This window comes from Takifugu rubripes, chromosome 1 (assembly GCF_901000725.2).
Source record: "Takifugu rubripes chromosome 1, fTakRub1.2, whole genome shotgun sequence".
Classification (NCBI taxonomy): Eukaryota; Metazoa; Chordata; class Actinopteri; order Tetraodontiformes; family Tetraodontidae; genus Takifugu; species Takifugu rubripes.
Genome location: NC_042285.1, coordinates 24,153,189 through 24,166,069, shown reverse-complemented (window position 1 = coordinate 24,166,069; position 12,881 = coordinate 24,153,189). Strand labels below are relative to the sequence as shown.

At 44.2% G+C, this 12,881-nt stretch overlaps 1 protein-coding gene across 3 annotated transcripts; it reads right to left on the bottom strand.

Moving 5' to 3' along the window:
• Window positions 1–1,330: 1,330 nt before the first annotated feature.
• mrasa (muscle RAS oncogene homolog a) lies at window positions 1,331–10,349 on the bottom strand. Of its 3 annotated transcripts, none has more exons than XM_029835332.1 (6): window positions 10,041–10,349; window positions 5,933–6,144; window positions 5,702–5,855; window positions 5,077–5,176; window positions 4,626–4,705; window positions 1,331–3,995 (listed from the first exon to the last, which is right to left on the bottom strand). In XM_029835332.1, exons 2-6 carry the CDS (start codon window positions 6,123–6,125, stop codon window positions 3,896–3,898), a joined length of 627 nt encoding a protein of 208 aa, XP_029691192.1. In that variant the 5' UTR covers window positions 6,126–6,144; window positions 10,041–10,349; the 3' UTR covers window positions 1,331–3,895. The 3 variants fall into 3 exon arrangements, with proteins under 3 accessions (XP_029691192.1, XP_003977569.1, XP_029691182.1); XM_003977520.3 differs by having other exon boundaries at window positions 5,933–6,191; window positions 10,041–10,336; XM_029835322.1 differs by lacking the exon at window positions 10,041–10,349 and adding an exon at window positions 7,969–10,034 and having other exon boundaries at window positions 5,933–6,191.
• Between the last annotated feature and the right edge of the window lie 2,532 nt (window positions 10,350–12,881).

Here is a 12,881-nt window from a genome sequence, read left to right as displayed (position 1 = left end):
TTGCATTAAAGAGCAGGCAGCAGAGGTCCAGGACAACGCTGCCTGTCCTTCATGCAGCCATGTGATATTCTCTGCACCCAAAGGAAATGTCAGCTTTTCATGGCTGATTTCAGTAAATAGCTGTGTGAATCCAAAAGGTTAAGCATTTCTGAAATCTTTTCCCAGGAAGCGACAACCAGGGAAGATCATTCTCTGTTCATCAATATCCAACTGTTCAATATTCAAATGAATGCAGCCGTGTTGACACGAGGAAAAGCGAAAACATCTTTGTATCATTTCTCGGTGTACTTGCACCTCAGCGCTTCCCTGCTTCATGTTGCAACGGCTCTATTTTTATGGTCATTATTTGTCTGACCTCAGCGTGTCTTTTGCCCTGCAGTCACATTTACGTTAAGTAAAGTGTGAGTTTTGCACTTTTTATGCATCTAAGCCGCCTGTGAATCCTGACAGCAATTTTCCCTTTCGAGTCATCCTCCTTCTCCCCCCTCCAGCTCGTTTCACACCACCCTTAAACTCCAACAAACTGAAACAGCTGCACTGAAATCCTTCTGAGTAACTGGCCGCGGTAATGAAAGTTACACTTAATGACAAAAGTTCTGCTCTTGGCAGTGCTTCGGTAATGAAAGTTACACTAAAAGTTCTGCTCTTGGCAGTGGTTCCCAAAAATTAAAATCGCACGACTGAACAGTTTCGAAATTTTAATTAGCTTAGCATGCGTCATTGTTCTGCTGATTTACTATTTGCCTAAAACAAATTTCAGGGTCTGAAACTGACGAGCCCAAACTTTTTATGCTCTTATAACGGAATATTCGGGTTTGTGCTGACCCCTAGTGGTGATAACGAGCTGCAGTCACCTGCAATCTACAAATAAAATTGTCGCATCCTTTGATTCAAAAAATTTATAAACCTATTTTCTCTCCACAGTTTAGCCAAAGTGAAAACAAGTTTCCATTTAAGGGAAGCTTAAACGAAGCACTGAAATAAGACCTGTGTTGAGGACACCTCAGCCCATCTTCCAACCTCCCCGAGTGCCATTTTTCTGCTGTCCAATCTCGTTCTAAGGGCGTCTGATTTCCCATTTCACGGTGAGAAGCCTAATCAATAGTGCTGTAGAGTACCAGCTCTACATTCAAGATTTCCTCTCAGAACAGATTCGGCACTCTGGGTTGGACCCAACGAGCCTTGGCAGCTCTGCAGACTAATGAGGTGCGTTTCTGCTAAATAAGCATCATGTTAGCAGCAGTGGCTCCACAGATCACTGCGTCCTCCGCTCACACGGTGCAGCACGGACTGTGAATACGATTAAAGGCCTCAACACAAAGTCACAATGTTTCTTCTGAGTTTCTTTAATGAAATGTAACTAATCCCTGAGGAGAGACAGACGGGACGCTGTGTCCTTCTCCTCAGTCTCACGTAAGCAGTTTGAACACAGCATATTTGTCAAAAAGAAAACAAAAAATAATGTACAACTGGTGACAAGCTCTGTAGCTGTGGCATAAATCTTGATTTTCAAGGCCCTTTAGTCGTTGACAAAGTCTCAAGACAACTCAAACCACATAAACAATATTAATTAAAAAAAGGCTTTTTTTCCACAATTTATGAACTAATGTGCTCATTTCATCTCATATATTGGTCAGGGTCAAACACCAGAATGAGATATGGTACAGTTGTTGGTACCAGTTGTAAAGAATGATTCAAGAAAAGAAATAGAAAGAATTTGGACCTCAAACCAAGAAAAAGAAGGCAAAAAAAACAAACAAATAAAACGCCCTGTTAACAAGTTCGGTCTGCAACAGGAATTGTGCAACAGCTGTGGAAATATCCAAAAGTATATGTAAAAAAAAAAGTCCTCCGTGTTCCTAGAGGTGGGGAAACGCCGGATTCACTCGCCTCCTTCCAGGGAGAAAGCTGCAGCACAGCTGGTGAGGGCTGCCTGTGTGGACCTGCTTCAGGATGAATCCATGTTCTCCTCAGACCTGCCTCCTCCAACAAATGATTTCCATGTAAATGAAATTCCCCGCTTCAACCACATGAGCTCCATCAAAGCAGGGCTGGTCCGCCACAAATTACGAGCCTCCTGGGCTCCAAGAAAAGAGAAAAAACAAGGTGTGATGATGCGTTTTGTCCACATCTGGGACGAGCTGAGTTAGCACACGGTAATAAATTATTCAGCTGTTTAAAAAAAAACACTGCAAGATCCATATCAATAATACAAAATGGTATCAAACATACGTGATACATCATCAAACATATTCTTTTTTTTTTTTTTTTTACTTTTCTCCTCCCAGAGCCCTGCTGAGATCAAGGAGTGTGTCCATCTCCCTTTAGCAGATGGCCCAGATTAGTTCCCCTAACTGCTCCAGAACCACACCAAACAGATTTCCATGCGCCTTCTTTTCCCGTCACTTGAATTCTGATGCAAGAGGCGAACACAGGCACATGGGGCTACAATGCCGGTCGCCTTTTTACGAGTTTCATTGTTTGTTTGTTTTTAACATTCAAGCAGTTTTGACCATGCCGTCCAGATCTGAACACATGCCAACAAGAAAGTCTGACGTATGAAAAAGTGCAAACGCGTATTCCTTCATCCAGACGTTAAAAGAACTTTAGTGCGTTAACAGTACGAGCCATCTCATAGGTTACTAAATTATACATTCCCACACACCCGAACTTCTGCTCCTCCACGTGTGCTATTTCCTAAGCTGAACAACGTCGAGAATGACATGGCTTCGGGCCCCGGCGGGTCCCAGGGCTACGGCACCAGAGTGCAAATCCTGACGGGAATGACGCAGGGTGGAGAGAGAGCCCCGAGGTTAAATTAAAGTGACATCACATTATTTTGGTTAGTGGCCAGTGCAATTCCGCTCCTGTCACACCTGAAACACCGACGCCGCCCGCCCCGGTTCTTAAACAGGCCTTTTGTAGAACAGCGCTGAATTTCCCACGGACAATTCCCACTTTTCATATCACAAATATAATTCTAATTTCATATATTGTATGCATATACAAATTTAAATATATTAAAGTATCTGTTAATACTACAAGGACAAAAAGATCAGGGCTGTTTTTCATACAGTACTGATGAGGCGACCTCAAGGGGTCGTGGTTAGATCTCTGAAGAGTTGGTGTAAACTGCTCTGGAAAGAAGAAATGTTGATCCACGTTGGTACAATCCCTGTTACGTTTACATTAAAGTGTAAATGTACTGACCGACCTTAATTTTAATCACGATTACAATATCTAGACACCTATAAGACCACAATGTTCACCCGACAGCCGACGTGACGTCACCTTTCTTTCACATTCTACAGCACGTTCTTCGCACAAAAACATGACACTTAAAGTCCCAGAGCGCGGCGCTCTGAGGAGCTGCGTGTCGCTCGACTGCACCGCATCACTTCTTCTTTCGCCGCCTTCACGTTCAAATTCATCCTCGATTCCCAAACGACGGCAAGGCGACGTACAGGTGAGTCCCACGTAGCACCTGTGTGGGTGTAGAAATGTGAGTAGTGGTGGAATGCCAGTCATTTTTCCTTCCTTTTCCTAATAAATATAAAAGCTCCAATAATCAGGGCGATGTTGATCTCTCTGCCTTGTCCTGCCGTCGGCCATCTTGTGCTGCATTTGATATGAAAGTCAGAAATGGCAACGATCGAGAACATTTTCAGTGTTGGTTCTGAAGGAATTGATTAAACGTCCTTGAAAGGCAACATAAATAATGGACTGGAGATGGCATCATTCAAAGGCATCGTGAGGGGCCGACTGTTCCCATTCGCTTCTCTCTCCGTCCATCATTTTTGTGCTCCGGGGATAAACCGCGACAGCGGGCTCCTTCGAGGGAATTCAAATTTACGTGGGTGTGTTTAAGTCTGAAGAAGAGACAGGACGAGAGGGGTCACAATATGGCACAGTGGAACCTGTGGGAGCTCGCCGAACGTTCTGCTCTCCACTTCATCTTCTTTTTCTTCTTCTGGTTTCGCTCTGGCACCTGTTGTCTGTGTAAACAAATACACAGAGAAGGGTTAAAACATATGTAGTTACAAAGTTTTCATTGATGATAAAGGGTTCTACTGTAAATTACTGTGCCTGCACATCCAACAGTGCGTCCTACAACAGTGACGTCACCCCTGACACACAATAAAATGTGCGTCAATGGGTGATGTTCCATAGTTTAACCACAAGGGGGAAGTGTTTGTTCACTTATAAAGCAACATCACCATGAGTCGATAGGCCAATAGTGATAAGAAACACAAACCTCTCGTGTGTTATTTACAGATAACAGCTCGTGCATTTGGGTACTGGGAGACACCGAAATGGCTTCATTTGCTTTCTGGTCTGTCCGTGAGGAGAAAGTCTCCAAACAGGATATGACCACACTTACCCGAATCCTTCTCAGGTTGCATGTGTTTTACAGCAGGAAATAACTCACTTTTTTTTCTTTGGCTTTTGACTGTTGCTAATGCACTTTAACTGCTCTCAGATGCCAGCAAAAAAAAAATGCTAAGTGCCTTCAATGACCAAAGAAACATACAGATGCCCTAAGTAGAAGAATTAGATGATCTCGTAGTCACGAGGTGACATTGAAATGGCATGAAAATCCAGTCAACTCAGCTACAGTCAGTTACCTTATAACACGGACAAGCTCGTGAAAGGCTTTGTCCACATTCATGGGAGGATCCTTGGCACTAGTCTCAATATACGTTATCTGAAAAGCAAAACAGAAACAGACAATTATACCGTCATACTGAATAAAACAAGGATTCCAATACAGAAATCTGAGGTTATTAATGTTTGTATTGTATTAATGCCGGTTTTCCTCTCTGGATATGATCGCAGCTTCCTGGGCCCATTTAACAAACCCATTATCCCGATTCCTCATGCAAGCCTGTCAGTGTGAGGTGCAAAAAACGTGTTCGTGGTTCACATTTTCCTCAGGTTCAGTGAAAATGTGTCGTCCTGATGCACCATCATCTACATTACCAACCATCTACTGCTTAGCTGCACACACGAGTGGAAGCATTCTGATTTCAGACTGAATACCTGCAGCTACAGGACCAAAGGAAATCCCAGACTTACATTATGCTTCGCAGCCATTTCTTGGCCCTGTTCGGAGTTGACTTTTCTCAGATGGACCAAATCCACTTTATTGGCCACCAACACCATCGGGAAGGCCTCCCTGAGAGGAAGTCAGAGACAAAAACCTGAACAACACATTTTCAATTCCCATCCAGGGGGTTAAAAGTTTCTGAAGGATGCATTTCGCTGCAGAAAAAGTGCTGAAGTGGAGCAGTGCTAAATATGGACACGCAGCATCTTGCATGGAAACATTTCTATTTTTGTTCTACCTCAAAACGCGGTCCAACTGGCAGACAACAAATGCAATCTCAGGTAATTACAAAGCAGCTCAGATTTCTCCAGCAGAACCACAATCTTGTTTTGGATGACTGGAAGGCACTGAGGCTGCAGTTTCACCGGTTCTCACCAGTTTGGGATCTTTTTCTTTTTTACTCTTTAAGGAGAACACGTAAAATACATGAAACCATGAAGTGTCTGCGTGCACTTGACCACGGAACCATGGTTCTGGAGCTGCTACCATGAACCACAGGGTGGATACGCGCCGCCCTTCGTCCAGTATTACCGATCGAGTCCTTCTTCCTTAAGGTTGTAGCGTGAATGAAATGCTGGATTCCGTCTGTCCTACCTGTCTTTGACTCGTAGTATGAGTTGATGAAAGCGGTCGACGTGTTCGAAGCTGGCTTTGTCGGTCACAGAGAAGACGATGAGGAAGCCGTCCCCTGTCCTCATATACTGCTCCCTCATTGCGCTGAACTCCTCCTGGCCGGCTGTGTCCAGCACTGTGGACGCAGGGGGACATGTCTTTGCACAGAAAAAGGAGCTTAAATCTCAAAAAGGCATTTGCATTTCCACTCACCATCCAGAATGGCCCACTGGCCGTCGATCTCTGTGTGTTTGAGGTACGAGTCCTCGATCGTGGGGTCGTAGTCTGGCACAAAGATCTTCTGGAAAAACTGGATGGTCAGGGCGCTCTTCCCGACGCCACCATCCCCCACCACCACCAGCTTGTACGTTGGCAGGTTATCACTGGGGACGGCGCTGGTCGCCATGGCTGCTCCTTCAGCGGTCCTAAAGGTGGGAAGTCGGCCAGAGGGGGGCTGGTGAGACACACCTGGCTGAGATGGAGGAAGGAGAGGGATGCAGAGAGGAATGAAAATGGATCGACAATAGAGAGGGGAGGAGACACAGATGAACACGGGCTTTTTCATCACCATGGAGACCGCGGGCCACAAGCATGAAAAAAAAGAGAGAAGCCAAAGAGAGTTCAGTGCCCTTTCAGATCAGCATTCAAACAAACACTCGCAGCTGGTTAACAGTAATTTATAGTTAGGAGCAAAATGCAAATCACAGAAAGACGTCCGAGTCAGCTTCCAACCGGAGTATAAAGGAAAGAACTGAAAAGAAGAGTCAAATCTTCATTTGGGATCAATAATGCATCTAATGATTTCAAATATTTAAATAATAAAGTCCTTTTCTTAGCAGTTCCACTCAGTGCTTTCAAGATTTCCCCATTTTTTTTAAATCTTCCTTTTAGCCGCCGTTGCTAACGCTAAATTACTGATGTTGTGTCTCTCGTGTGAGTGTCTCAGGGACACTTTTATTGCATTAAGCAGTTAAAGGAAGGCTTGTCAGACGTTGGGTTATGACATCTGTGCTCAGCAACTCACTAGAACCACAGGGCCAGCAGAAAATATGGGTTCAAGACAGATGGAAAACTGTAGTGTGCAATTATGGGGTTTTGAAAATAAAAATAAACATAAATAGAAGAATCTGAGACGTTGGACAATGGCTTGTTTGTTTCCATACGAGCGAAAGAACAAGTAGATTAATATAAAACTGAATTTAGCTGTTTGCTAAATGTCTGAGCAGACCTTCATGTGACTCTAGGTTTATAGTTGTACCGCGCTGGTTAAAATCACCTTTGACAGTGACGTAGAGCGTGAGAATTAATGTGTCACATTATTTCTTTATGGCAAACCCCCTCCCCCCCCAAGTCTAGCTGCAGAGACAGAGGAAGAGGGACAGAAAGAATGAGTGGGCAAGAAAGAAATGAGAAACAGAAGTCCGAGGGAGAAAAAACAACAAGGGCGCGTGAGGACACAACACGCTGGTGACACAACTCTGTTTTACCCAGTGCCGTGCATGCGTCGGCCCAGCACTACCTGATCTAACGTGTGCATGTTCTGCTCTATGGTTAAACCCGGCCTAAATGTGGTGTGACTGTCAAATCACGTGACGCTAACCTATGCTTAATTTAGCAGTTCCCCTTTTTCGAAACACCAAAACCAACAAAATAAAAGCTGCAAAACTCAAACTGTGCACATGCTCAGACACTAGCAGCACACTATCCTCACCACACGCCCACACACTGACAGCCATTCCTCCCTCATCCACCAGGAAACAGCTGTTAGCTGGCTTCAGGCCATCCTTTCCTGCTTAGCACAATGCAGGGAAGGAAGATGTTTCCTTCCTTTTCAAAGACCACGCAGCCAATCAGCCTGCCATGTTGGGCAAACACTTTCAGTTGGACGGCTGCGACGCAGTTTCAGAAAACAGCACGAGCTTTCAGTGCTGAGGGAGTAAAGGTCACGCCTTCAAACTACTTGAGTGCGTTGCGCCATTCCGGTTCCTCCTTTTGGTCAAGATATGAAAGGTCAATAGAGTATGCTAGGAGGTCACCGGCAGCAAACCTAGGCAGAACTTTCCCTCACCACCACTTACAAAAATAATGAGGTTAAAGCCCTGCAAGAGGCGTCAGCAGCTACATTAATCCAGATGAAAGCCACATTCCTTAGCAGAGGGAAGGCTGATTCCTGTGAAGCACAGCGAGCTGGGAAGCACTGGAAAAACACCTGTCTGGTGGTTTCAGCAGGATGGACTGGTGAGACTCACGTTTCGCGTGTGTTGGGAACTTAAATCTCTTCGGCCGCCCGTGGAGCGGCTGGCCGCTGCTTCGGTGAACTTCCCTCTTTAGGCGGGAACAAAGCGGCAACGTATCTCGGGGAAGCGGAACAAGGAAGAGCACGGCGGTGCACGGCCAGGCCTGCGCTGCACCCCTGATATTACCAGCCGGGGATCATTCAGAGCACGTCTCCTGCCGAGTTCACCGAGTTCGCCGTCTCTTAAAGCGCTCAAACTCCCCTCGTCTATCACAACGGCATAAAATTCCACTTTCAGCCCGTTTTTCCTGGATGACGAGCAGAGTTGATCATCTTTATCGTTGCCTTTAAAATCTAACGACCTCCTAAGGACAATCTTGGAAGAAGCGACACCTGCACCCTCACGTGAACAACGTCACCCACCCGGGTTCTAGTTTACACTGTTGTGTAAACATAAACAGGTCGTTATCTGGCCTAAACCTACCGAAGCACTTTGGATGGTCGAAATGACCAGTTGGGCGAAACTCTGCACGCAGCTCAACCATAAGCACACGTTGCCCCGGCTGGACCACAACCACAAACGGCGGTCAGCGCCAAGAAAATAAAAATACTCCTGACAGAATCATACAGTAATGAAGCTTTTTCCTGTGTTAGGAATGTCTCCCATCCACTAAAATAAGAAGGGTTCAATATTTCATTCCAATGACAGATCCCCGTTTAGCATTAAATAAATCAAGTGTAGCTGGTGTGTTAGCATCACGTGTAGGATTCTTTATTCATCGGTCACTTTTGGGATTTCTACCTCAATCTGTCTCAGCATCTCATCATCTCAATCATAGTACTGATAAACATGAGCGATGAGGATGTTGGTGAACAGACAGAACACACGACAGTGTTCACCTTTACTAGAAGCGATGCTGCTGAACCTGACGTGCTTTTCAAAAGAGAGCCGTGATTAGTAATAAATCAGGAACTGATCGAACTTACTAGAAGTCCTGCGGAGGGTGGGATGACTGAAGTAGGAGAACCTAACTGCCATGAACATACGGGTTCAACCATTGAACATACGGGTTCAATATAAGGACTGTTTATTCGCCAACATTTATAGAAACCATGGCGACGTGTAAACAGGGAAAATAGGATTACAACAGATCCAGGGACCGCCTCATCTTTTGCAACTTTTGATAAATGCCTAATAAAACATTGTATAAACTTTAGGGCTCACATGTGCATAAAGGCATTTGGTTTTTTAAAGCACACATGGCGCTTTGTGGTTTATAATGTTGTTATAACATGTTTCATGCATGTGAACCAATGAGACAGCAGTCTCCTCCAGATGGTAAATATTATATTGATATTTACATCACAGAAGATGTAACTTTAGAAAAATAAAACACTCACAACAGTGTGCATGTAGCAGACCACAAAGTTGTCAGGAAACCCCCCAACTAACCATCATAATCCAGGGAATTAGTAATAGATTACTCACACTCTCACGTACATTTCCATAGAGATGTGCAGGAATGATCGAACACAGGATGGGGATTTTTCCTTTTGGGTGATTTCACATCGCTATTAATAGTGATTTGCATGCCCTCTGTGGTGCGTGTCTGCGTGCGTGCGTGCGGGTGTGCAGACGGACTGGGGCTTCTGAATGATCTCATCCAATGATTTGATCCATGAAGAATCCCTCTGTTCTCTGAGCCTGCCGGGCTGGTCCGCACAACATGACATCCCAGCCCCGCTGTCTCCCGTCCTCCGCACCGCCGGCTGCACAGCAAACAGCGACAACCTAACGACAATAAGCACGGCGACAAGGAAGGCCCGTGCACGCATCCGTGCGTCTCTCTGTGGGTAGACCCAACCAGCTGCCATCATCCCTGAACAGATCCGGTTCTCCTCACCCTCCGCTGCGCATAATCCGATCTTGGGAAAAGAAAGCAGCATCCCGCCACCGGTATCCCCATTAAACCAAAGCAACTTTCCTTCCTTCCACTTCTGACGAAACAATTTTTGTCGGCCAAACCTCGGGCTACGGTAACCTGGTAACGGTGCGGATACTCAAGGCGCCGTTTCGCCACCTACCCGCCTTCAGCGTGGAAGCCCCCGTTACCGTGACGAGCTTCACCGTCGTGGACACGAAGGAGCGTCCTCACGCCGACACATTCCTCCTCTTCTGCCGCTGCCTCGGCTTCCAACCACCACCGCCCTTTCGCTACAGACGGGAACGGGAGTGCGCGCCGCACATCTGCCAAACAATACGCGGAGCTAATCTTTGTATTGCAACAGCTGATGCTATAAATAGAAACGCCCCAAAGGGGTGCACGTTGCGTTTAGGGACGACGTTCGGTCATCAAAAGCCGTATTTTTTGGCGTTTGCGATAGCTTCCCGTAAAAGAATACGGGATCAATTTGTTTCGTTTGTCGTGGGAAGTCTTTGATTCGAAGATGTGTCTTAACCATCTTACGAAGCAGTAATAGAGTTCCCCCTTTTTAGTCGAATGGACTGGCCTTGTGCGCTGGCAGACTTCTTTAAAGGAATAGTTCAGCTAAATTAGCAACCTAATGAACGCGAAATCAAGTGGATACTTCTAAATGTGTGCTGGGCTGCAGCGATGCAGTCCCAATGTATCTGATTTCGATTTTATTGGTGACTGTTTTGCAATATCAACTTGTTTAAAAGGGTTATATGCAGATTGGGTTGAGTTAAATAGAAAGTCGTTACTAAATACGTATAATTTGTGATTTAACAATAGGTTTTCTGCATTTAACGAGATAAGAAACACACACATATGCACATGTTTTTCTCACCACTTCCAGACATTCTGTGCTACTGTTATTCTGTTAATGGTTTACTTCAGATAGAGGTGAAAGACACAGATGTGCATCTGATCAATCAAGAGATTCATACACACAGAGAGAAAAACTTGAGGAAGAGGGGTCTTTTTTAAAAAAAGTAATAAAAACATTTGTGAAACGATTGTGCTCTAACTGCAAAAAATAAAATAAATGTGTCAACTGCTTCTCTGATAGCTATGACAAAATGTGTCTCTCTAAGCATGCCAGTGTGAAGAGACAAGACATATACACATAATGCAACATTAATGTTTCCAACAATATACAGAGGCAAAGTTGTCTTTGTAGTGGAATTGAAAGATACGTGGACTGGTTACAATGGGACAGCCAGTCTAAACTCACTGATTACAGTGGGGAAAGAGCAGCTAAACTGACTGGCTATGGCTGGCTAGAGTCTAAATAAAGACGATATGGTGAAAGAGTTGTATGACCATGCAGAGAAATTAAACCAAATCAGATTTGGAAGAGTTGTGCAGGAGCACTTAGATTTTCTGTATTCCAGTAAAGGCTAAAGCATTTATCTCTGGGTTGTTGTTTTTTTACACTACCGTACGTTTAAACATATGCAGACTCAAATGCTTGACTGTGTTTGACGTCAGAAAAATTGATTTTGGCTTTGTACCACTTATGGGAAGCAATCAAGGGGTGGTGAATCGATTGACTGGGTTACTGACTTATTTATTCATTGAGATGTCAATCCATCAATTTGAATATCAAGTGGATGGGATCTTAATTTGAAAATTGATCGCTCTGCTTCAGTTCCATTCACGTGGCAGAGAATCGGTGTGTACAAAGACTCTTACACTTAACCAAAAGGTATCTTTAAAAATGTGCTGCTCATGTTGTCCATGAGCTTATGTTGTATTCAGGGTCATAGGTCGTGTTTGTATCAGGCAGCATGGATGAACGGACAGATGGGAAGCATATGTGCGCAGGCGTACAGGAACGAGTTCATTTGTTGTAAAGGACGTGTGCGAGAAATGTTGACGCGCAAATTCATGTAGTAAAAGCAATAACAGTATGTGGATATGCTTTATTTAATAGGTTTGGAGCTTAGAAAATCAAATGTTAAAATAAGGATTGTGTTTTCCTCCTCTTTCAGCCTGGAACATATGACACACATACTGAGTGACACACACTTTCATCTCCTCTCACTTGTTTCCATGGAGACAGTGGTGAGCTGTTTCTTGCGATTCCGATCAGAGCATCTGTCTTGATTACAGCACATATGCGTGTGTGCGCACACACTCAGGAACACACACAAAACAAAGTGATGACATTTTCAGCCTCAACAGTTTTGTCTGTTAACTAGTCTAACAAGACTGTGGGATACTGGCCTACTGAACTGCATGGCTCAATTTGGACTGCGTTACCTCCAATATTTATCAGAACATACTGGGGTTTGATCGCAACTATATGGCGTTTTCATGTTTACCTAGAAGGCTTTCCCCTCAGAGCTCAGTTAAGCCATCATGGAACCACAGATTTTTTTCTGTTCTAGTATCACAAGATTATGAAAGACTTTAGAAATCCTACACAAAACAGAGAATCCTTCCATCACAATGCTAGCATGTGAACTTATTAATGAAAAGCTGTTTTCTGTTGGGGTGGCTCCTGGGTACATTAGTATTTTGTGCATTAAGTTTAAGAGTATTTAAGTTTAACAACAGCTCATAGGCAATTGGCCATTCTTCACTATTCAGAAAACAAGCACATGTTTTATTAGGTCAACAACAACAGTAACCGCAGATGTTCATTCTTTGGTGTGCAAGTTTTACACCTGAATATACATACACCTGAATAAAGGACTTTAAACAACCATAATGATCGATTTCTATATACGACAGCTGCAGGTCAAAACAGCAAAAAAACCCAAAACAAAACAATTTGTGGGCTGCACAAATTATTTATTTCCAGAAGCGCTGCAGAATAAGATGGCAACAATAAGCAAATATGGGTCTAGCACTACAGCAATGATGCATGCTTGTATCCAAGGCTGTAAAAATGTAAATGTACGTAAAGAAAAGTGAAGAGCAGCAATGAAGAAGGTAGTGTTCTACAAAAAGTGCA

What these genes read in the sequence shown, in the direction of transcription:
- mrasa (XM_029835332.1), bottom strand. Translation starts at nt 6,125, where the DNA reads ATGGCGACCAGCGCCGTCCCCAGTGATAACCTGCCAACGTACAAGCTG. An exon ending in AAATGGCTGCGAAGCATAAT is followed by an intron (nt 4,706 to 5,076) that starts GTAAGTCTGGGA and finishes TTTGCTTTTCAG; the next exon opens with ATAACGTATATTGAGACTAG. An exon ending in GAGCTTGTCCGTGTTATAAG is followed by an intron (nt 3,996 to 4,625) that starts GTAACTGACTGT and finishes TTGTTTACACAG; the next exon opens with ACAACAGGTGCCAGAGCGAA.